This window comes from Macaca mulatta, chromosome 1, assembly GCF_049350105.2.
Source record: "Macaca mulatta isolate MMU2019108-1 chromosome 1, T2T-MMU8v2.0, whole genome shotgun sequence".
NCBI classification, from domain to species: domain Eukaryota; kingdom Metazoa; phylum Chordata; class Mammalia; order Primates; family Cercopithecidae; genus Macaca; species Macaca mulatta.
This window is the reverse complement of record NC_133406.1, coordinates 177,267,553-177,292,808: the sequence shown is the minus strand read 5'-3', so window position 1 is coordinate 177,292,808 and position 25,256 is coordinate 177,267,553. Positions and strand designations below refer to the sequence as shown.

The 25,256-nt window shown below is 40.5% G+C and overlaps 1 protein-coding gene across 1 annotated transcript in view; it reads left to right on the top strand.

Moving 5' to 3' along the window:
• The first annotated feature begins 546 nt into the window (after positions 1-546).
• Positions 547-25,256, top strand: part of ALG6 (ALG6 alpha-1,3-glucosyltransferase) — a 65,518-nt gene continuing 40,808 nt past the window's right edge. The window contains exons 1-2 of the mRNA XM_077954823.1: positions 547-607; positions 3,999-4,287. Coding sequence (XP_077810949.1) covers positions 4,206-4,287 — 82 coding nt within the window. The 5' untranslated portion in view covers positions 547-607; positions 3,999-4,205. The remainder of the gene's footprint in view (positions 608-3,998; positions 4,288-25,256) is intronic.

The following is a 25,256-nucleotide window of genomic DNA, read 5'->3' as shown; positions in this document are numbered from 1 at the left end:
GATTCAAGCTGCCCCCTGGGGCACGTGTAGTGGCTACTCGAGGGCTGGGCGGTCCTTTTACACAACGCACAGGCCCTCGAAAATGGTTGGATGTTCAATGTTTCTTACTTGAGGGGGCTGCCCAGTCTTCTTCTTCTCTGGCATGTGGGTGGAAGAAAGTGAAACAGGTTGGCTTTCTGGCTCCTCGAGGGCACAGGCCCAGAGGAAGCCGTACTGCCCAGTGGTGAGGACCGGCCAAGGCTCTCTGCTCAGTGCAGCAAACCAGGGCCCGCCCCTGACAGGAATCCGTTGGCTAAGTAGCCGTTCTGGCCTTGGCCACTATCCCAGGAAAGAAGAGCAAGGGGCTTTCCACCTGCCCCTAGCCTAACCCGGGGCTGGAGACCTCTCGGGTTCCAGCGGCTCTTGCCCCGCCTCCTAAGCCGGCCGCCTCTTCTCCAGTCCAGGTTGCCCGCCCCTCCCCTCACGCTTGACGGGCTCGCTCTCGCACCGGGCGCGCGGGTACACGGAGGCGGAAGGCTGGAGGGGCAGTCTGCCGCGGGGGTGAGCGCGCAGGCGCCTTCCTGGGACCAGCTGCAGGCGCGAATCCCAGCGGTCGGCGGGCGGCGGGGTAAGAGCATGGGATCCCCTGGGTTCCGGACCCCGGGCCAGTGTCGGGAGGTGCCGGGGGCTCGCAACGCGCCACGAGGCGGCGCAGAGCTGGCGACCCGGCTCCCAGCTCCGCTCCACTCCCAGGGACGCGACGCGAGGCCTCCCCAGCCCTTCCTGCAGGGTCGCTTGGGGATCGGATGAGGGGACGCGGTGATAGTGGTGGCACTTGCAGGCTGGGGCGGTCCTGTCACCCTTGTCCTTGCGCTTCTGAGAGCTTGGCCCTCAAGAGGAGGGGCGGAGAAACGTGAGAAGGGATCCCTTTCGCCCCACATGCTCGCCCGGCATAGCTGCACTCCACGGTGTTGTGTCCACTGCGGTGGAAGGACCTTTCAGACTAAAAGGAGCAAAGTCAGCTCTGGGATGTGGACCGCGGCGGGCTTGGCGTTTGTAGAGATGCACCGTCAGGGCAAAGGATGACGAAAAGCGCCTCTACTGCTTGCCTAGCAACTTCGTGGCCAGTGGATGGGTTAGAAAGTTACTGTATTCTGATTTACAGGTGGAAAAAGTCGCAAATAACCCTTTTTCTGGTTTAAGGAGAAGAGAGTGGTTAAAAACCTCGCATAATATCTTTAACCACACAGGGATCAGTAAAATTAGGTACCTCCCCGCTTTGCACACACAGATACACACAGCTCCATTCAGCAAGTACTTCTTGGGTACCTGCCTTCTGCTAACACTGTTCTACAAGTGGGGAACAGAGAGCAACGACTAAGACAGGAGGATCCCTGCTTATAGGGAGCCTTTACTCTAGTCGACACATCCAAGTAATTTCCTTTTACACTTTTTTTTTTTTTTTTAATTGAGATGGAATCTTGCACTGTCGCCCAGGCTGGAGAGCAGTGGTGCGATCTCAGCTCACTGCAACCTCTGCCTTCCGGGTTCAAGCGATTCTCCTGCCTTAGCCTCCCGAGTAGCTGGGATTACAGGAACGAGTCACCACGCCCGGCTAATTTTTGTATTTTTAGTAGAGATGGGGTTTCACCATATTGACCAGGCTGGTCTCAAACTCCTGACCTCAGGTGATCCACTTGCCTTGGCCTCCCAAAGCGCTGGGATTACAGGGGTGAGCCACCGCGCCCAGCCCCTTTTATGCTTTTTAAATTGGAATATAACATAGAGAAAAATACTGTACACAAATTATAAGTTGTAACTTGTTAATTTATCCTAAAGTCAACACATCTCCTAACCACTACTCAAATCAAGAAGCAAGGTTCACAGCATTTCAGAAGAACTCTCTAGGCACCCCTCCCAACCATCATCCCTTCTTTCCTCCCCAAAGGTAACCTCTTTCCTGATTTTTAACACCATAGATTAGTTTTGCCTATTTATGAACCTTTCATGGAACCATATGATATGTATTCTTTGGTGTCCAGCATTTATACTGAAAATTTTGTATGTGAGATTGCACCATGTCATGTGAAAATACAGTTCCTGATAGTGAAAAGAATTAGGAAGCAAATTGAAGGTAATGATACAAACAGTAAGGGGAGGAAACTTTAGTAGGATAGTCAGGGATGATCTTTCTGAGGGGATGATTTGAGATATGGCATGAATGACAAAAGATTAGCCATTCCAATCAGTTCTGGAGTTATCCCATGATGTTTTTATTTTAAATAAGAAAATAATTAGGGCTGGGTGCGGTGGCTTACGCCTGTAATCCCAGCACTTTGGGAGACCAAGGTGGGCGGATCACCTGAGGTCAGGAGTTCAAGATCAGCCTGGCCAACCTGGAGAAACCCCATCTCTACTGAAAATACAAAAATTAGTGGGCGTGGTAGCGGGCATCTGTAATCCTGGCTACTCAGGAGGCTGAGGCAAGAGAATCACTTGAACCCAGGAGGTGGAGGTTGCAGTGAGCCGAGATTGTGCCATTGCACTCCAGCCTGGACAACAAGAGCGAAGTTCCATTCTCAAAAAAATAGAAAAAATAGCCGGGCGCGGTGGCTCACGCCTGTAATCCCAGCACTTTGGGAGGCTGAGGCGGGCGGATCACAAGGTCAGGAGATCGAGACCACGGTGAAACCCCGTCTCTACTAAAAATACAAAAAATTAGCCGGGCGCGGTTGTGGGCGCCTGTAGTCCCAGCTACTCGGGAGGCTGAGGCAGGAGAATGGCGTGAACCCGGGAGGCGGAGCTTGCAGTGAGCCAAGATCGCGCCACTGCACTCCAGCCTGGGCGACAGAGCGAGACTCCGTCTCAAAAAAAAAAAAAAAAAAAAAAAAAAAGAAAAAATAAATAAACAAAATAAAATAAAATAATTTTAGATCATTAGGTGGAATGTACCAATTTTGCCCTAAATTTTTTAGTTGATTTATTCTATTTTCTGAATATATTTAAAGTGTATCCTGTGGTTAAAATGGTCCCACAGTTTTCAAAGAGAAGAGGAAAATGTCAACTTTGTCAATTTGCTTTTTTTTGAGGTAGAGTTTCGCCCTTGTTGCCCAGGCTAGAGTGCAATGGCATGATCTCGGCTCACTGCAACCCTCACCTCCTGGGTTGAAGTGATTCTCCTTCCTCAGCCTTCCAAATAGCTGGGATTATAGGCGAGTGCCACCATACCTGGCTAATTTTGTATTTTTAGTAGAGATGGGGTTTCACCATATTGGTTAGGCTGGTCTCGAACTCCTAACCTCAGGTGATCTGCCCACCTCGGCTTCCCAAAGTACTGGGGTTACAGGCGTGAACCACTGCGACAAGCGTCAATCTGCTTCTTACTTTAAAACCCCAACCTAAGGAAAACTGTAAAAAAAAAAAAAAAAAGTAAGTGGTTAATTGATTTTAACTGCTTTTGTATTTTTTTCTCATGATTTGGGGGTATTCTTAATGATTCTTACAAAGGCTCATTTCTCTAAGATGGAAAGTTGGTGTGGTTAATGCAAGTATGTTTTGGAAGAAAAGTGAAAACCAAACTAGAGAAATTATTTATTGGAAGACTTTCCCAAACTAAATACAAAGACAAAATTCCTCTTTCTCGCTGTACCAAAGATAAATCACCCCTTTGTCTACCGTTGTGGTTTTATATTTACCTGTAGGTGAACATGTTTAAATGGAATTGACTGTGTCGTTATCTATATATGTGTTGTTTTTCTTCTCTCAGAAATATTCCATTGTGAGAGTAAATCTTTACTATATTTTTAGACATATTGAGTCCCATTTAATAGGGAGATCCACCTTTTCATGTATATTCCCAACTAAAGGACTAGGGAATAAGGAACTTGAAATACCACCTTTCCTTAACTTTCCTTCCCACTACCCCTCCCCTCGAATTCTCTATCCTTCTATTTGGTTTACTGGGTTCATTGTTGTAGATACTGTACTCAGCTAAATCTTGGTATCTTTTTTCCCCTTAGGATACTTCTACATAGACATCATCAGTTTTTGACTATTTGGAAACCAAGCATCATTAAAATCCTCTCAAACTCCTAATTGCGAAGAATCGATGACATTTCAAGAAGTGATAACATTTCTCTGAACAAGAAAAGAAGTGATTGACCACGTTTTAAAAGTACTCTGGCACTGGTGCTGTGTTTTCTTCCCCTCCCTAAATTTGAAGAACTATGGAGAAATGGTACTTGATGACAATAGTGGTTTTAATAGGACTAACAGTACGGTGGACAGTGTCTCTTAATTCTTATTCAGGTAATACATTTTTATTGTTTAAAAGGAAAGGAAATTTTCCTTTAAACAGGTGTTTGTTTGGAGAAAAGTTTATCATTTTCTGACCAGGACAGAGAAGAATTTCAGGCCTTTTTGATTGGTCGAGAAAATACATTTAAATGTCCAATTCTAATAGAAAGAATATGGATAAGAGCTAAATAGAAGCATGCTCTTTGTGATGTGAGAAAGCAAAAATGTGTTCTAACAGGTAAGATGACAAATTGAGAAATGATTCTGTATTACACATTGAAGAGGAAAATGAGCTAGCACTTCAAGGGAGGGGTGGAGTCTGTTTAGGGTAGAGAAGCATATTACTAGATTAAAGGGAAGCGATCAGTGGACAAGAATAAGATTGGGAATGAGGGATGGGGAACTGATGGAGTATGGTCCTTGTGTGTTGGATTGGCTTAAATATAACTCTGCAGGTACCTGTTTAGCACGTCTCATGTTCCAGGCACTGTGTTAGGTTCTAAAAATACAAAGAGAATATCCAGTACTCAGAGGGCCCACATTTTATTTTGTTTTATTTTTTTGAGACGGAGCCTCACTCTGTCACCCAGGCTGGAGTGCAGTGGCGCAATCTCGGCTCACTGTAACCTCTGCCTTCTGGGTTCAAGCAGTTCTACCTCAGCCTCCTGAGTAGCCGGGATTACAGATGCATGTGACCATGCCCAGCTAATTTTTATATTTTTAGTAGAGACGGGGTTTCACAATGCTGGCCAGGCAGACCTCGTGATCCACCCACCTCGGCCTCCCAAAGTGCTGGGATTACAGGTGTAAGCCACCGCACCCAGCCAGAGGGCCCACATTTTAATAGTTAAATGGTCACAACACAGGGTGATAATTATCATGTAGAAGTATGTGTGAGGTACAGAGTTAATAGAGAAGTGAATGATCAGGATGCATTAGAGAAAACTTCAGGAAAGATGTTTGCATTCAAGGTTTGAAGGATGAGTCAGAATTTTCTAGGCAAATGAAGTGGAGAAGGTATTATAGGGGGCAGGAACTTGTGCAACAGACTTGGTGTCATAGAGCATGGTTATTATAAGTATTGTATTTGAGTTGCATAAAAGATAGGAACAAAAAGGATGAGGAGAGAGTGACCAGAGAGTAGGTTATACAATTAGCTGGGCAAATTATTTGGTTGTGGAAAAATAACTTATGTTAGTGAAAAACGGTCATAGGAAAAAGAGATAAAGAGAAAAATGAGACAATAATAATAATAGTTGTAAGAGGTATGATATACACCAACACATATATACACACAGACACACATTTACTCTCTACTTATACATTTACTATATACGCAGATACATATATGGATATTTATATGTATTTATATGTGTGTGTATATAGTAAATGTGTATATATGCAGACACACAAATATATAGGTATTTTATGCATATGATATGCATATATATGCATATAGGTATTTTATGCATATGATATGCATATATATGCATATATAGGTATTTTATGCATACGATATGCATATATATGCACAATATATGCAAATATATGCATAAAATACCTATATATTTGTGTGTCTGTATATAGTAAATGTATATATACACAGACATATATATGGATATACACAGACACACATATGTATAAATATCTGTATATATGTGTGTGTGTAGTAAATGTGTATGTAGAGAGTAAATGTATATGTGTCTGTGTATATCGTAGCTTTTTTTTTCAGAAAAAAAAAAGCTCTGTCGCCCAGGCTGGAGTGCAGTGGTGCAATCTTGGCTCATTATAACCTCTGCCTCTCAGGTTCAAGTGATTCTCTTGCCTCAGCCTCCTAAGTAGCTGGGATTACAGGTGCACGCCATAACGCCCAGCTAATTTTTGTATTTTTAGTAGAGACAAGGTTTCACCATGTTGGTCAGACTGGTCTTGAACTCCTGACCTCATGATCTGCCTGCCTCGGCCTCCCAAAGTACTGGGATTACAGGCGTGAGCCACTGTGCCTGGCCTGTAGCTCTTACATATGGATGTATATGCACACAGACACATATATATGTTTTGTAAGTCTTTTTTTTTCTGTGGAGACAAGGTTTCACTCTCGTAGTCCAGGCTAAAGTGCAATGGCACAATGTTGGCTCATTGCAACCTCTGCCTCCTCGGCGCAGCGATTCTGCTGCCTCAGCCTCCTGAGTAGCTGGAATTACAGGCGTGCACCATGACACCTGGCTAATTTTTGTATTTTTTGTCGATACAGGGTTTCTTCATGTTGCTCAGGCTGATCTTGAACTCCTGAGCTCAAGTGATCTGCCTGCCCCAGCCTCCCAAAGTGCTGGGATTATAGGTGTGAGCCACCATGCCCAGCCAATATTTTAACCAGACTATAGTTTCTCTTTTCTCTTAAAACATTTTTTTGTGGGGAGGGTAAGGTGGGTGGATTGCCTGAGCTCAGGAGTTCAAGACCAGCCTAAGCAACATGGCAAAACCCTGTCTCTATTAAAAATACAAAAATTAGCTGGGCGGACACCTGTAATCCCAGCTGCTGGGGAAGCTGAGGCACGAGAATAGGTTAAGCCTGGGAGATGGAGGTTGCAGTGAGCTGAGATCATGCCACTACACTTTAGCCTGGGCGACAGAACAAGACTCTGCCTCAAAACAAAACAAAACAAAACAAAACCCACTTTTTTGGGCTATTTTTATTTTTTAATTTAATTAATTAATTAATTTTTTTTTTTTTTTTTTTTTTTTTTTGAGACAGTGTCTCCCCGTGTTGCCCAGGCTGGAGTGCAGTGGCATGATCTCGGCTCACTGCAGCCTCGACCTCTTGGGCTCAAGTGATCCTCCTGCCTCAGCTTCTTGAGCAGCTGGGACCACAGGAATGTGGCTAATTCCCTGGCTAATTGTTTTGATTTTTAGTAAAGATGAGGTCTCACTATGTTGCCTAGGCTGGTCTTGAACTCCTAGGCTTGAGCAATCCTCCTGCCTCAGCCTCCCAAAATACTGGGATTATAGGCATGAGCCACTGTGCCCGATGTTTTCAAATACTCTGGCTTAATATAGTTTTTCGTTATTCAGCATGAATTTAAAGGATTTATAGAAAGAACTTGTAAGAACTACTGTGTTTTGAGTATAAGTATTTTCTGTAGTTTTTACTGCAACCACTGAAGACAGGTAATATCTTCGATTTACAAATGGAAAATGAGACAACCAATAAATGACAACTGTGATTCAAATATAGTTGTATTTAATTCTAAAATCAGTGCTCTTATGACTCTGCTCTGTGCCTTCTGAATGAGTTCGAGGAATATTGAGGAAGTAAAATCACTTAAATGTAGCAGTTGACTTGGGCTCAAATCTTAGCTCTTTCACCTGTTAGTTGCCTGATCTTGGGGAAGTTATTTAATTTCCTTGACCCTCTTCTATCAAGTGGGGTATTAATACATACTTTAAAGAGTTCTTGGCAGGGCAGTGGCTCACGCCTGCAATCCAGCACTTTGGGAGACCGAGGTGGGCCGGTCACATGAGGTCAGGAGTTCGAGACCAGCCTGGCCAGCATGGTGAAACCCTGTCTCTACTAAAAATACAAAAATTAGCCGGGTGTGGTGGTGGGTGCCTGTAGTCCCAGCTACTCTGGAGGATGAGGTGCAAGAATTGCTTGCACCTGGAAGGCAGAGCTTGCAGTGAGCCAAGATCACTGATATTTTACTGATATTTTACCAATTGATCTACCAGTTATTAAGAGAGCTGTAGTATCTCTTTGTAGTTTTGTCAACTTGTGTGTGTATGTGGTGTATCTATATTACTATATATTACTAGGTGATTTAGAATTGTTTTTCTTTTTTTTTTTGAGACGGAATCTCACTCTGTTGTCCAGGCTGGAGGGCGCAATCTCAGCTCACTGCAACCTCTGCCTCCTGGGTTCAAGGGATTCTCCTGCCTCAGCCTCCCTAGTAGCTGGGATTACAGGTGTGTGCTGCCACACCCAGCTAATTTTTGCATTTTTAGTAGAGACGGGGTTTCACCTTGTTGGCCAGGCTGGTCTTGAACTCCTGACCTCAGGTGATCCACCGCCTTGGCCTCCCAAAGTGCTGGGATTACAGGTAGAATTTTTTGTGTGTGTGTGACTTGAATTTCATATCACTGTTGCTTCCCTGTTTGTTTACAGTATTGCTTTTTTGTTAAAGTTTGTTTCCTCTAAAATTAATATAGCCATAATAGTTTTCTTTAGTTTGATTTTTGCTTGTTATATCTTTTTCTGTCCTTTTATTCTTTACCGTATGTTTAGATATGTCTAAGCAATTTCCCTCCCCAATTGCTGTTTCCCTCCTCTACTGGTTTGAAAGCTGTACTTTATTTTCTTCTTTCAGGACTTAATCTGGAGATTTTCAGTTGCATTTTTAACTTAACAAAGTCTAAAGTTAATATTTATACCCTCTTGAACAATGCAAAGACTTTAGAATGTTTTAATTCTGGTTACAGATCCTCACTTCCCAAGTTAAAATATTACTGTCTAGGATTTTGTTTCTTCCATGATTTTTAATCCTATAAATTAAGGCATTAATGACTTGTTTTGTACAGTTAATATTGTTTTATTATTTATGATTTATTTATTTTTAGGGATGGGACCTCACTCTGTTGCCCAAGCTCAAGTACAGTGGCGTGACCATAGTTCATTGCAGCCTTGACTTCTTGGGCTCAGAGGATCCTCCTGCTCCAGCCTCCCCAGTAGCTGGACCTACAGGTGCTTGCCATCACACCCAGCTAAATATATATTTTTTCATTTTTAGTAGACATAAGGTCCTGCTGTGTTGCCCAAGCTGGGCTCAAACTCCTGGGCTCAAGGGGGATCCTCCCACTTTGGCCTCCTAAAGTGCTGGGATGACAGGTATGAGCCACTGCGCCCTGCATTTTTATTTAGTTTTACCCTTGTGTTTAGCATTTTCTGTTCGCCCTTCCTTCTTACATATTGTGTCTTTCTTTGAGATCATTTTTTTTCTTCCGGGAGTATACCTTTGGGAGATATTTTTTAGTGAGAGTCTGTTGGTGGCAAACCCAGTTTTTGTCTGAAAATGCCTTTATTTGGCTTTCAGTCAAAATTTTGCTGGGTATGGAATTGTTTTGATGGTTATTTTCTCTTAGTATTTTGAAAATATCATTGTTTTTAAATTTGTGTCGATATTTGGACATCAGCTGTCATTTTAATTGTTATTCTTTTGTAGGTAATATGCCTTTCTTGCTGCAGTTTCACTACGATGTATCATAGTGAATATTAAAAAATCTGCCATTCTAGGATTTTTCTGTGATTTCTGTCTCTAAGGAATGGTATTTTCTGTACTAGAAACTTTTCAGCTACTGTGTCTTCTTATTTTTCTTCCTTTTAGAACTCTGATTAGATATATGTTGGATCTGGCCGGGTGCAGTGGCTCAAGCCTGTAATCCCAGTACTTTGGGACGCCGAGACGGGCGGATCACGAGGTCAGGAGATCGAGACCATCCTGGCTAACCCGGTGAAACCCCGTCTCTACTAAAAAATACAAAAAAACTAGCCAGGCGAGGTGGCGGGCGCCTGTAGTCCCAGATGCTCGGGAGGCTGAGGCAGGAGAATGGCGTGAACCCGGGAGGCGGAGCTTGCAGTGACCTGAGAACCGGCCATTGCACTCCAGCCTGGGCGACAGAGCGAGACTCCGTCTCAAAAAAAAAAAAAAAAAAAGATATATGTTGGATCTTTGGTTATTAATTCCACGGATATGTATAGGCCATTCACTATGTGCCAAGCGCTGGTGATGCAGCAAAGAATAAAATAGACAATAATCTCTTCCCCTCATTGACTTTATAGTTCTCAGTTATCTCTTCAAATATTGTATCTTCCTCATTTTTATTCTTGTACAACTCTTGTTGGGGTTCTCTGTGTTGGGTCTTTTCATTCTGTCTTCTGTGTTTCATAATCTCTTGTATTTTCCATCTCAGGGTTTCATCACAGTGCTTCCTTTATAATCATCAAATTTGCTTTCCTGTTCATTACTTTTTAGCTGTGCTTAATCTTTTTTTTTTTTTTAAACTCCCCATTGAGTGTCAAGGTTTCAGTTATTATGTTTTTTATTTCCAGAAGTTCTCTTTGGTTCCTTTTTAGGTCTTGATCATTTCTGATAGTCTCTTGTTCCTTCAGCATACTTTCAAGGTCTTCTTTTGTATTGTTAAGTAGTTGAACCATGCTTATTTTATGTTCCTTATCTAAAAATTCTAATATCTGCATTCTGATTTCATAGTTTTTTGTTTCTCCTGACTCTAGCTCATGGTATTTTGTTTCTTCATAGGTTGGTGATTTTTAATAAAATTGTGAGTTTATGTAATTTGGAACTTATCTGTGGTAATTCTTTGAGGCTTGAGTTTTCTGTGCATTTTTCCACGCAGGGTTTATATTGCTTCCCGGTAGGCACCTGGGGCACTATTAACAAAAATCAAACTAAATTAGCAACTTAAGGTTTCTTTGGGTCATGTGCTTGGTGTGAATTCAGGCCCCAACCTGGGCGAATGCAGGCATAAGGTCAGTAATTTTCTTTTTTTTTTTTTTAGTTTTTTTTTTTGAGACTCTGTCGCCCAGGCTGGAGTGCAGTGGCCCGATCTCAGCTCACTGCAAGCTCCGCCTCCCGGGTTTACGCCATTCTCCTGCCTCAGCCTCTCGAGTAGCTGGGACTACAGGCGCCCGCCACCTCGCCCGGCTAGTGTTTTAGTAGAGACGGGGTTTCACCGGGTTAGCCAGGATGGTCTCGATCTCCTGACCTCGTGATCCGCCCGTCTCGGCGTCCCAAAGTGCTGGGATTACAGGCTTGAGCCACCGCGCCCGGCCAAGGTCAGGAATTTTCTAAGGACTGTTTTTCTTTTTTCCTGTACTACTGGGAGCCAAGGCCAAGATGAGTACTATCTTCACTATCTCCCTAAAGGCATTGCTTTTTAGTAGAGGGTTCTCTGACCTTGAATTCCTACCTGTTCAGGTCCCAGGCTTTGCCTCCTTACTGATTGCATAGGGCTCCTGGTAGCCAGGCTGTTGACCACCAGAGATCATTGTATACCCACAAGGTAAATGCTTACTTCTCTGAATCTACACTTTGTTGTTGTTTCTGGGGCCTCTAAGGAATTCTTTCATGTTACTGCTAGTTCAGCCATGTATTAAAATTATATATTTATAAAAGTAGGATATGTAATACTATATTATTATGTAAAAACAAATATAAATCATGCATTATATATAAAACATCGTATATAAAACATATTATATATGTTTTCTATTGAATGTTAACTGGAATTTTTACTGGAGATGTTTTTGGACCCTTTGTCTGTCATATTGCTGGAAACTGAAGTGCCATCTGTATTTTTAAAAGCTCCATAAGTTATTCTAGTGTTTACAGAGGGTTAATAGACATGATGGTTGAAGCCAGGGGTTGAGGGGCAAAAGCAACAGGTATGGGAGTTGCTTTTGCCCCTCAACAAAAACAACTTTTGTGCAAGAAGAAAAAAGATTTAACCACTGATCATCTCCAGAGAGAAGGGGGAATGATTAAAGGAGACTGAGAAGAAACTGTGTAGCAGGCTTAGCATCTGGAGAGTTTGTTTTTCTAGAAGCCAAGAAACCAGAGAACTCTACGAAATGAGGACCGGCCAACAGTGTCAAGCTATAGACATGTCAAGGAGGATGAAAATTTAAAATAGACAAGGGATCTATAGGAGGCCATGTGAACCTCCTGGTTGCCAGACTGTAATGAACTGAGGACTGAATGGTAGTTATCAAATGGACATAGCAACTTTCAGGAAGTTTGTTAGTGAACGGAAGAAAGGAAGTAGTTTGGTGGCTGAAGTGGGGGAAGAAGGGCTGAGGAAAGGTCCAGTTAGAAGTTGTTATATAAAATATGTAACTTATAATATTAGTTTTACTTTTAGTCCATAATTGGTCCATTGGAAAGTCATCCCCTTTTCTGACTTTGGCACTAATTCATGGTGATTACTTAGTTTGCAATCTTTTTTCCAGTTTTTCTTTTGTCTCCTAATTTTGACACATACATTATTTTCTTTTTTATTTTAAGGTGAAGTTGAAAAGAACTAAAACCAGAGTATAGGCTAAAATAATACAAATTTTAAAATGATACTATTTCAGTATTGCTGGTTTATATAATCAAATGCTTAATGGGAATTGAGGAGGGGACTATTCATCTGATACTTCTCTGTCCCTGTGACTTACATATATTACTTAATCTGACATTTCTTTCATGAACTGAGTTTACTCAATCACTTTTCTCATCTGGAAAAGAAAACAGGACTCCAACTCCTTATTTTAAACCCTGCTCTTAAGTTGTCTGTAAGAAAATCAACAGAATCAGATTCCTTTTGGGTTACTATATAAGAAAAATATTGTTATTGCACATTAGTAGATTATTTGAAGGCATCTTGTAGATGGCTATGATATATTTTTGTCATTTTTCAGATAAGGAAAATAAAAATGCTAAACATTAAGAAAAATGGTGGCTGGGCACAGTGGCTCACACCTGTAATCCCAGCACTTTGAGAGGCTGAGGCAGGTGGATTGCTTGAGCCCAAAAGTTTGAGTCCAGCTTGAGCAATATGGGGAAACCTTGTCTTTATAAAAAATACAAAAATTGGCTGGGCGCGGTGGCGCACGCCTGTAATCCCAGCCCTTTGGGAGGCCAAGGCAGGTGGATCATGAGGTCAGGAGATCAAGACCATCCTGGCTAACACGGTGAAAGCCTGTCTCTACTAAAAATACAAAAAATTAGCCAGACGTGGTGGCGGGCACCTGTAGTCCCAGCTACTTGGGAAGCTGAGGCAGGAGAAAGGCAGGAGAGCTTGCAGTGAACTGAGATCGTGCCACTGCACTACAGCCTGGGTGACAGAGTGAGACCATCTCAAAAAAAAAAAAAAAACAAAAAAGCAAAAATTAGGTGGGCATGGTGGTGCATGCCTGTAGTCCCAGCTACTGATAGTGGGGGCTGAGGTGGGATCCCTTGAGCCCAGAAGGTCAAGGCCGCAGTGAGCTGTGATCACACCATTGGACTCCAGCCTGGGTGACAGAACAAGACCCTGTTAGAAAAGAAAAGAAGGAGGGGAGGGAAAGGGAGGGAATGGGAGGGGATTCCATTATAGAACTCAACCCCATCATAAAGAATATAACATTTTTAGCATTCACGTGTGAGGAACTTATGTGTCATTGGAGGTTGGGAGAATTAATGAATAACATAGGTGATTCTGCTGAGATAGTTTTCCTTCTGTTGATTAACATACTGTTTGTGGTATCCTAATTTGTATTGTTTTGTTTTTAAGAGGTGGGTTTTCACTGTGTTGTCCAAGCTGCAGTAGAGTGACTATTTACATGGCGTGATCATCAGGCACTATAATCTTGGGCTTCTGGCCTCAAGTGGTCCTCCCACCTAGCCTCCCACTAGAAATGCATCATTTTTATATATTGTAAAATCTCTCAGCTTGTACCACTGCTCCCAGCTCATAATTTTTTTTTGTTGTTTTTTTAAAAGTTTTTTGCTTTTAATTTTTATGGGTGCATAGTAGATGTACATATTCATGGGTCACATGAGATTTTTAAAAAAATTATTTATTTATATTTTTATTATTTTAAATTTTAAATTTTATTATTATTTTTTGAAATGGAGTCTCGCTGTGTCACCCAGACTGGAGTGCAGTGGTACCATCTCGACTTACTGCAATCTCTGCCTCCCAGGTTCAAGCAATTCTTTTGCCTCAGCCTCCCAGGTAGCTGGGACTACAGGCATGCTCCACCATGCCAACCTAATTTTTGTATTTTTAGTAGAGATGGGGGTTTCACCATGTTGACCAGACTGGTCTTGAACTCCTGACTTCAAGTGATCTGCCCACCTCAGCGCCCAGCTGATTATTTATTATTTATTATTATTTTTTTGCGACAGAGTCTTGCTCTGTCACCCAGACTGGAGTGCAGTGGTACGATCTCGGCTCACTGCAACTCCGCCTCCCGAATTCAAGCGATTCTCCTGCCTCAGCCTTCTGAGTAGCTAGGATTACAGGTGTGTGCCACCATGCCTGGCTAGTTTTTTGTATTTTTAGCAGTCGGGGTTTCACCAGGTTGGCCAGGCTGGTCTCAAACTCCTGACCTCAGGAGATCCACCCGCCTCGCCCTCCCAAAGTGCAGGGATTACAGGCATGAGCCACCATGCCCAGCCTATTTTTATTTTTTTGAGACAGAGTCTCACTCCGTTGTCCTGTGCTCCAACATAGGCTGGAGTATAGTTGTGAAATCTTAGCTCACTGCAGCCTCTGCCTCTGGGTTCAAGTGATTCTCCTGCCTCAGCCTCCTGAGTAGCTGGGATTACAGGTGCCCATCACCATGCCCTGCTAATTTTTTTGTATTTTTAGTAGAGATGGGGTTTCACCATGTTGGCCAGGCTGGTCTTGAACTCCTGGCGATCTGCCTACCTTGGCCTCCCAAAGTGCTAAGATTACAGGCATGAGCCACCATCCTGGCCATTATTTTACTTTTTAGATACAGTGTCTCACTATGTCACCCAGGCTGGAGTACAGTGGTGCCATCATGGCTCACTGCAGCCTTGACCCCCTGGGCTCAAGTGATCCTCCTACCTCAGTCTTACAGGTAGCCAGGACTATAGGCACATACCACTGCACCTGGCTAACATGAAATATTTTGATACAAGCATACAATGTGTAATAATCACATTAGGGTAAATGAGGTATTCATTACCTCAAGCATTTATTGTTTATTTGTATTATAAACATTCCATTTATACTTTTAGTTATTTTAAAATGGTACAATAAATTATTGACTGCAATCACCCTGTTGAGCTATCAAATACTAGATCTTATTCATTCCGTGTAATTATATTTTTGTACCCATTAATCTTCCCCACCCCACCCATCCTTCTCAGCCTCTGGTAACCATAATTGTGTTCTTCATCTCCAAGAGTTCAATTGTTTCAATTTTTAGCTCCCACAAATAAGTGAGAACATTGAAAGTTTGTCTTTCTGTGCCTGGCTTGTTTCACTTAACATCATGACCTCCAGTTCCACCTATGTTGTTGCAAGTGACAGGATCTCATTCTTTTTTATGGCTGAATCCATTTGATTTATTCATTTGTCTGCTGATGGACACTTAGGTTGCTTGCAAATCTTGGCTATTGTGAACGGTGCTGCAATAAACACGAGAGTGGAGATATCTTTTCAATATATGGATTTCCTTTATTCTGGGTGTATACCCAGCAGTGAGATTGCTGGATGTTATGGTAGTTCTATTTTTAGTTTTTTGAGGAACCTCCATACTGTTCTCTATAGCGGTTATACTAATTTACATTCCCACCAACAGTGTACAAGGGTTCTCTTTTCTCCACATCCTCACCAGCATTCATTATTGCCTGTCTTTTGGATAAAAGCCATTTTACCTGGGTGAGATGATGTCTCATTGTAGTTTTGATTTGCATTTCTCTGATGATCAGTGATGTTGAGCACCTTTTCATATACCCGTTTGTTATTTGTATGTCTTCTTTTGAAAAATGTATATTCAGATCTTTTGCCCATTTTTTAATTGGATTATTTGATTTTTTTTCCTATTGAGTTGCTTGAATTCCTTACATATTCTGGTTGTTAATCCCTCGTCAGATGGGTAGTTTGCACATATTTTCTCCCATTCTGTGGGTTCTGTCTTTGTTGATTGTTTCCTTTGCTGTGCAGAAGCTTTTAAACTTGATGGATCCCATTTGCCCATTTTTGCTTTGGTTGCTTGTGCTCATAGGGTATTACTCAAGAAATTTTTGCCCAGACCAATGTCCTAGAGAGTTTCCCCAATGTTTTCTTGTACTAGTTTCATAGTGTGAGGTCTTATATTTAAGTCTTTAATCGATTTTGATTTGATTTTTGTATATGATGAGAGATAGGGGTTTAGTTTCATTTTCTGCATATAGATAATCCAATTTATCCCCAAAGACACTCTCTTTTCCCCATTGTATGTTCTTGGCACCTCTGTCAAAAATGAGTTCACTGTAGATGTGTGTATTTGTTTCTGGGTTCTCCATTCTGTTCCATGGTCTAGGTATCTGTTTTTATGCCAGTACCATGCTGTTTTGGTTACTATAGCTCTGTAGTAAAATTGAAGTCAGTATATTATAATTCCTCCAGTTTTGTTCTTTTTGCTTAGGATAGTTTTGACTATTTGGGATCTTCTGTGGTTCCATATAAATTTTAGGATTATTTTTTCTATTTCTGTGAAGAATGTCATTGGTAGTTTGATGGAGATTGCATTGAGTCTGTAGATTGCTTTGGGTAGAATGGACATTTTAATGATATTGATTCTTCCAATCCATGAACATGGACTATTTTCCCATTTTTTGGAATTTCTTTCATCAGTGTTCTATAGTTTTTTGTTAAGATCTTTTACTTCTTCTTCTTTTTTTTTTTTTTTTTTCCTGAGATGGAGTCTCGCTCTGTCACCCAGGCTGGAGTACAATGGCATGATCTTGGCTCACGGCAACCTCCACCTCCCAGGTTAAAGTAATTCTCCTGCCTCAGTCTCCTGAGTAGCTGGGATTACAGGCGCATGCCACCACACCCAACAGATTTTTGTATTATTATTATTATTTTTTTTAGTAGAAGCAGGATTTCACCATGTTTGCCAGGCTGGTCTTGAACTCCTGACCTTGTGATCTGCCCATCTCGGCCTCCCAAAGTGCTGGGATTACAGGCGTGAGCCACCACGCCCGGCCTTGAGCCGCTGTGTTTGGCCTGATCTTTTATTCTTTGGTTAATTCCTAGGTATTTAATTTTATTTGTGGCTATTGTAAATGGGATTTTTAAAATTTCTTTTTCAAATTGTTCACCATTGGCGTATAGAAATACTACTGATTTTTGTATGTTGATTTTTTATGCTGCAACTTTACAGAGTTTGTTTTACAGTTCTAATAGTTTTTTGATGGTGTTTTTAGGTTTTTCCAAATATAAGATTATATCATCTGCAAACAAGGATGATTAGACTTCTTCCTTTCCAGTTTGGATGACCTTTATTTCTTTCTCTTGTCTGATTGCGCTAGCTAAGACTAACAGCACTATGTTGAATAACAGTTGTGAAAGTGGGCATTCTTGTCTTGTTCCAGATCTTAGAGGAAAAGCTTTCAGTTTTTCCCCATTCAGTATGATACTAGCTGTGGGTCTGTCATTTATGGCTTTTATTGTGTTGAGGTATGTTTTTTCTAAACTCAGTTTTTTGAGGGTTTGTGTCAGGAAGGGATGTGGAATTGTATCACATACTTTTTCAGCATCAATCAAAATGGTCATATGGTTTTTGTCCTTCATTATGTTGATTTGATGTACCACATTGATTGATTTGCATATGTTGAACCATTCTTGCATCTGTGGGATTTATCTGTGGGGTAATGATGAGTGATCTTTTTAATGTATTGTTGAATACAGTTTGCTAGTATTTTGTTGTGGATTTTTGCATCAATGTCCATCAGGGATATTGACTTGTAGTTTTTTTTTTTTTTTTTCTTTTTTTAATATGCCTTTTTCTGGTTTTTTTATTAGGGAATACTGGGCTCGTAGAATGAGTTTGGAAGTATTCCCTCCTCTATTTTTTAGAATAGTTTGAGTAGGACTGATATTAGGCTTTTTCTTTAAATGTTTGGTGAAATTCAACAGTGAAGCCATCAGGTTCTAGGCTTTTCTTTGCTGGGAGACTTTTAATTACTGCTTTGATGTCATTGCTTGTTATTGATCTGTTCAGGTTTTAGATTTCTTCATGGTTCAGTCTTGGTAGGTTGTATGTGTCTAGGAATTTTTCAGTTTCTTCTAGTCTTTCCAGTTTATTGGCATATAATTGCTCATAGTAGTCTCTGGTGATCATTTGAATTTCTGCAGTATCGGTTGTAATGTCTCCTCATTAATCTCTGATTTTATTTATTTGAGTCTTCTTTCTTTTTTTCCTAGTCTGGCTAAAATTGTCTCAATTTTGTTTATCTTTTCAAAAACCAACTTTTTGTTTCATTTATCTTTCAATTTCCATTTATTTCTGCTCTGATCTTTACTATTTCTTCTACTAATTTTGTGTTTATTTTGCTCTAGCTTTTCTAGTTCTTTAAGATGTATCGTTAGGTTATTTGAAGTTTTTCTCTTTTTTGACATAGGCACTTATTGCTATAAACTTTCCTCTTAGTACTGCTTTCACGTATCCCATAGGTTTTGGTATGTTGTGTTTCCATTTTCATTTGTTTCAAGAAATTTTTTTCTTTTTAATTTCTTCATTGGCACACTGGTCATTCAGGATCATATTGATTAATTTCCATGTGTTTGTACTGTTTCCAAAATTCCTCTTGTTATTGATTTCTAGTATTATTCCATTGTGGTTAGAAAGGATACCTGATATGATATCAATGTTTTGAATTTTTTCAGACTTGTTTGTGGTCTATCATATTGTCTATCTGTGTGCCAAGGAGAAGAATGTGTATATTCTCTAGCCATTGCATGAAATGTTGTATAAATATCTGATAGGTCCATTTAGTTCACACTGCAGATTAAGTCTGATATTTCTTTATTGATTTTCTGTCTGGATGATTTGTCCAGTGCTGAAGTTGACATCTCCAGCTATTACCCTATTGGAGACTTTCTCTTTAGCTCTAATAATATTTGTTTTATATATCTAGATGCTCCAGTGCTGGATGCATATGTATTTACCATTGTTATATCTCTTGCTGAATTGATCCCTTTGTCATTATATAATGGCCTTCTTTGTCTTTCTCTTTTTTTGTTTTTTTTTTGAGACGGAGTCTTGCTCTGTTGCCCAGGATGGAGTACAGTGGCGTGATCTTGGCTCACTGCGACCTCCTGCCTCCTGAGTTCAAGTGATTCTCCTGCCTCAGCCTCCCAAGTAGCTGGGACTACAGCTCGCACCACCATGCCCAGCTAATTTTTGTATTTTTAGTAAAGAAAAGGTTTTGCCACGTTAGCCAGGCTGGTCTTAAACTCTTGACCTCAGGTGATCCGCCCACCTTGGCCTCCCAAAGTACTGGGATTAGAGGTGTGAGCCACTGTGCCTGACTTGTCTCTTTTTATAGCTTTTGTCTTGAAATCTGTTTTGTCTAATACAGGTATAGCTACTCCTGCTTTTTTTGGTTTCCATTTGCATGGAATATCTTTTTCCATCCTTTTATTTTCAGTCTGTGTGTGTCTTTACAAATGAAGTATATTTCTTGTAGGCAACAGACTGTTCAAGCGATTCTTCTGCCTCAGCCTCCAGAGTAGCTGTGATTACAGGTGTATGCCACCGTGCCTGGCTAATTTTTTTGTATTTTTAATAGAGACGAGTTTTCACCATGTTGGCCAGGCTGGTCTCGAACTCCTGACCTGAAGTGATCTGCCCGCCTTGGCCTCCCAAAGTGCTGGGATTACAGGCATGAGCCACTGCGCCTGGCCTAAGTGAGGTGATCTTGGCTTACTGGAACCTCCACCTGCCAGACTCAGGTTATCTTTCACTTCAGCCTCCCAAGTAGCTGAGACTATAGGCACGTGCTACCACGCCCAGCTAATTTTTTATATTTTTGTAGAGATGGGGGTTTGGCCATGTTCCCCAGGCTGGCAAATAACATCTTATAACTCATTATTTTAAGCTAATGATTACTTAATACTGATTGTAAAAACTAACAAATAAGCAAAGAGAAAATTAACCAAAACTCTACACTTTAACTTTATTCCCCTGCTTTGTAACTTTTTGTTGTTTCTATTTATATTTTATTCTGTCTATGTCTTGAAAAGTTATGGTTATTATTTTTGATAGGTTAAACTTTTAGTCTTTCTACTCAAGATATGGGTAGTTTACAAACCTTAATGACAGTGTACTTATTATTACCAGTGAGTTTTGTACCTTTAAATGATTTCTTATTGCTCATTAATGCTCTTTTCTTTCTGGTTGAAGAACTCCCTTTAGCATTTCTTATAGGATAGTCCTAGTGTTGATGAAATCCCTCAGCTTTTTTTGTCTGGGAAAATCTTTATATCTCCTTCATGTTTGCAGGGTGTTTTTGCTGGATATACTATTCTAGGATAAAAGTTTTTTTTCCTTCAGCACTTCAAATATGTTGTGCCATTCTCTCCTGGCTTGTGTGGCTTCTACTGAGAAGTCTGCTGCCAGATGTATTGGAACTCCTATTGTATGTTGTTTCTTTTTTCTTGCTGCCTTTAGGATTTTTTCTTTATCCTTGACCTTTGGGAGTTTGACTGCTAAAAACTCTTGAGGTAGTCTTATTTGCATTAAATCTGCTTGGTGTTCTATAACCTTCTTGTACTTGACTATTGATATCTTTCTCTAGGTTTGGAATGTTCTCAGTTATTATCCCTTGGAATAAACTTTCTACCCTGATCTCTCTCTCGCTATTCCCTCGCTAAGGCCAAAAGCTCTGGGATTTGTCCATTTGAGGCTGTCTTATAGATCTGCTAGGCATGCTTCGCTTGTCGTTCTTTTTTGTCTTTTGTTTCCACTGACTGTGTATTTTCAAATAGGCTGCCTTTGAGCTTACTACTTCTTTCTTTTGCTTGATCAATTCTGCCGTTGAGAGACTCTGATGCATTCTACAGTATGTCAATTGAATTTTTCAGCACCAGAATTTCTGCTTGATTTTAAAAAATGATTTCCATCTCTGTTAAGGATAGGATTCTAAATTCCTTCTCTGTTTTATCTTGAATTTTTTGAGTTTCTTCGAAAGAGTCATTTTGAATGCTGTGTCTGAAAGGTCACATACCTCTATCACTCTGAGATTGGTTGCTGGTGCCTTACTAAGTTCCTTTGGTGAGGTCATGTTTTTCTGGATGGTCTTAATGCTTGTGGATATTCATCTGGATATTGAAAAGTTAGGTGTTTATTGTAGTCTTCAGCCTGGGCTTGTTTGTATCCATCCTTCTTGGGAAGGCTTTCCAAGTATTCATAGGGAGTTGAGTATTCCTCTGGGTATCCTTTCACCTTTGGAGATAAGGATGCTTCTTTTCTCTGGGTATAGGGAGGGGACCTCTCACATGAGGATTTTATGATCTGCTTCAGGGGATGGTCAGCTCTTCCTGCACCTGCCCTTCCTCAAATTCCTTTAGCTTAAAATACTCGATATGCCAAGGTGCTGTATTTTGGAGTTGCATGTTCAGAAAACTCCCTCACACTCAAGTGTGGAAACTCAGGTTAGCTTGCTTAGTATCAGTGCATTATTCCTCCTTTGGAACTGTATGTATTATTTAGGAAAATGGCTTATGTAATTATTGTAATTTGATTTTTTCTGAAATTTCTATCCCTTACGTTTTTAGAGATGCTTATATACATTAATTTTCAGAGAACTAAAAATATTGAATAAATACTGCTTGTTGCTTTTAAACAATCTATGGGGAGTAGAAAAATTTTGATTTTAGTATTGATTGTTTACTGTTTCTTGTAGAGATTCACAGTTCCTCTATACTTGATCCAAAGTGTTGCCAGTGTCTTTAAGGCAAATGGCAACACTTGAGCCGGGGAGTTATTTTATTTTAATAACGTTTTTTCCCCAAAGCTGCATTGACTGTTTGAAGAGAAAGTCAGTTTTTGTAGCACATCAGTGTTTGTAGGGAATCGGTTTTTGTAGCACATCAGTCATTACTGAAGTATGCCTGTGTTCTGTTTAACTGCTTGTTTCTTTCTACTTATCCATTGCTATGGAATATATAAAAAGATGATTTTTTTTTCTTTTTTTTTTGAGACAGAGTCTTGCTCTGTCACCCAGGCTGGAGTTGCAGTGGCGTGATCTCAGCTCACTGCAACCTCTGCCTCCCAGGTTCAGTTGATTCTTCTGCCTCAGCCTCCCAAGTAGCTGGGATTACAGGCATGTGCTACCACACCCCGCTACTTTTTGTAGTTTTAGTAGAGATGGGGTTTCACCATGTTGGTCAGGCTGGTCTTGAACTTCTGACCTCAGGTGATCTGCCCGCCTTGGCCTCCCAAAGTACTGTGATTATAGACATGAGCCACCACACCCTGCCAAAAGGAAGATTTTATTATGGAAAATTTTAGCCAAATTCTCGTCTCTAAAATGCTTAAAATTTTAATTTAAAGGCAGTTAGTAGGTATTGTTAACAACAAAACTACCTGTTTTTATTTTATTTATTTACTTATTTTTTGAGATGGAGTCTCGCTCTCTCGCCCCGGCTGGAGTGCGGTGGTACGATCTCGGCTCACTGAGAGCTCCGCCTCCAGGTTTACGCCATTCTCCTGCCTCAGTCTCCCGAGTAGCTGGGACTACAAGCACCCGCCACCACGCTTGGCTAATTTTTTGTATTTTTAGTAGAGACGGGGTTTCACCGTGTTAGCCAGGATGGCCTCGATCTCCTGACCTCATGATCCACCCATGTCGGCCTCCCAAAGTTCTGGCATTACAGGCATGAGCCACTGCGTCAGGCCAAAACTACTTGTTTTTAAAATTCAAACATAATTATGAATAGTTCAGCAATTAATAAAATGAATGTTTAAGTAGTGCTTAAGCCCATTTTTCTGAGAAGGAGACAGGATTGAAGCTGAGTAAATATACATTAGTGTGTTTTCTTTATGTAATTCTGAATCTTATGTGAATGGATTTGTAGAATTAATCACTGTGGAAGGAATCCTTTTTGCCCTTCCCAAGTGAAGCTCCCATAGGTACAGTTGGGTTGTCCTTCTGGGTTGCTTTAAGGGCACTTTAGCAGTTTTTAAAACTTAAGTACTAATTTCATAGCCAGTGTCAGCTGAATTTATTGAAGTAGGTCAGACTCTGGATAGGAACTTGTTTCCCAACCCTAAAGAGAGTCATTATCCATTCTTCTATTTGTTAGAGAATGGTAATAAATTCTTCCACATTGACCAAAAGTCTAGAGCAATTTCAGAAAATCTAGATAGTTGGATTTCTTCAGGTATAGGAAATTACTTAAGATTCTGTCATACTTTTATTATCCCAGTGGATTGAAAACAAAAACAAAACAAATAAAAAGAAAAGTCAACTCCTTTCCACCCCAAAGAAGCCATATTCAATGGTTGTATTCTTTAAAATAGAAACTTACATCCCTCCCTTCCCCCACCCCACCCCCCAGCCAAAGAATACACGTGCAAAAATGCAATTAATTCTTTGGGGAATTCTTTTCTTAAAAAAATTTTATTGTTGTAGGTTTTTCTTCCTCTCCAGTTTAATTAAGCAACCTTTTGATGTACTATATGCCTAGCAATATTTCCTTTGGACACTGGAAAATCAGTTTCTCTGCCTATAGGATATAAAATTCTTATCTTGGTAGCAATTAAGAAATAGTATAGTCATATGATAAAAACATGTGGTAACTGAAAGTATAAGTATTATGAGAAATCCATAATTAGTGATCAATATGTTTTTAATTTATGAAGGAAGGTTTCATGGAAGATTCAGGATTTCAGATGATGCTTGAAGGTTGGATATGAGTTGATAGAAAAATGTATAAAATATGGAATAAGAAGCATGAACAGAAACTTTGAATTTCAAAATGCCAAATAGTAACTTAAAGATGTTTTTGGGGAAGAACTCATATATGGCACTGTGTTAAAGCAGCCTCGGCAAAATTAATTGGTCTGCCATTACAAATTAATGTTGCAGATCAGTAATGAAAAATCAGGGACTCACAAACTCAAGTCTTTTGAACTTAAACGTCCTTGCTGTATTAACATTAACCTATGAGGGTGGCGTTGAGAATCTACTAGGTGCTATTACATTCTGAGTCTATAAAACTTAATAAGACATGTTTCTTTCAGAGATATAGACAGAGACACACACACATGTGTGTATACTATGGTTAATTTCTTGTGCAAATCACTCAATGTATATATGCTATAGAAAAGTTAATCTGCACTTCCCATGATTGTCTCATAGTGGGAATATCTTCTTAGAGATTATACGTTTAAAGAATATTGGTGTAATTCGACAATTAAATACAAACGCTTTACTTCATGTAATGTTCTAAAACTGGAGAAAGTCTGGATTGGATTTCAGTGAGCAATAATATGTCATTCTTCAATATGGCACACCTTCCTAATGGGTTAATTAGTACATCTGACTCTATGTGATTTTTACCTTACATGCCAGTTAAAAAAGCTGTGATTATACTGTATCTCTTTGGGCCTTCTCACAATTTTGTAGTCAACTGTTAGTTAAATAGTGAGTGGGTGTTTACTCTTTACTAAATTGAGATACCTTTATATCTTTTTTTTTCTTTCTTTCTTTTCTTTTGAGACGGCATGTCGCTCTGTCGTCCAGGCTGGAGTACAGTGGTGTGATCTCGGCTCGCTGCAACCTCTGCCTCCTGGGTTCAAGCGATTCTCCTGCCTCAGCCTCCTGAGTAGCTGGGATTACAGGAGCGCGCCATCACGCCCCGCTAATTTTTGTATTTTTAGTAGAGACAGGGTTTCACCATTTTGGTCAGGCTGGTCTTGAGCTCCTGACCTCGTGATCCGCCCACCTTGGCCTCCCAAAGTGCTGGGATTACAGGTGTGAGCCACCGCACCTGGCCAGGTAATACCTATTTCATAGGTTTGTTGTATTTGGCATATAGTAAGCACTATCAAGTGTTAGTTATTACAAATCCATTATCCCTTATTTGCAATTCTGAAATTAAAATAGTCAAACCACAACGCAACAGTTTTTATACAACTTGACAGCAAAGCCTGATCTAATTAATGTCTTTGTAACATATAGTGTTTTTGACCTTATGCTTGACCTTATTTATAGATTGTAAAAGTCCTTTGTAATGGCTGGGCATGGTGGCTCACACCAGTAATCCCAGCACTTTGGGAGGTCGAGGCAGGCAGATCACTTGATGCCAGGAGTTTGAGACCAGCCTGGCCAATATGGTGAAACCAGTCTCTACTAAAAATACAAAAATTAGGCAGTTGTGGTGGCACACGCCTGTAATCAGCTACTTGGGAGGCT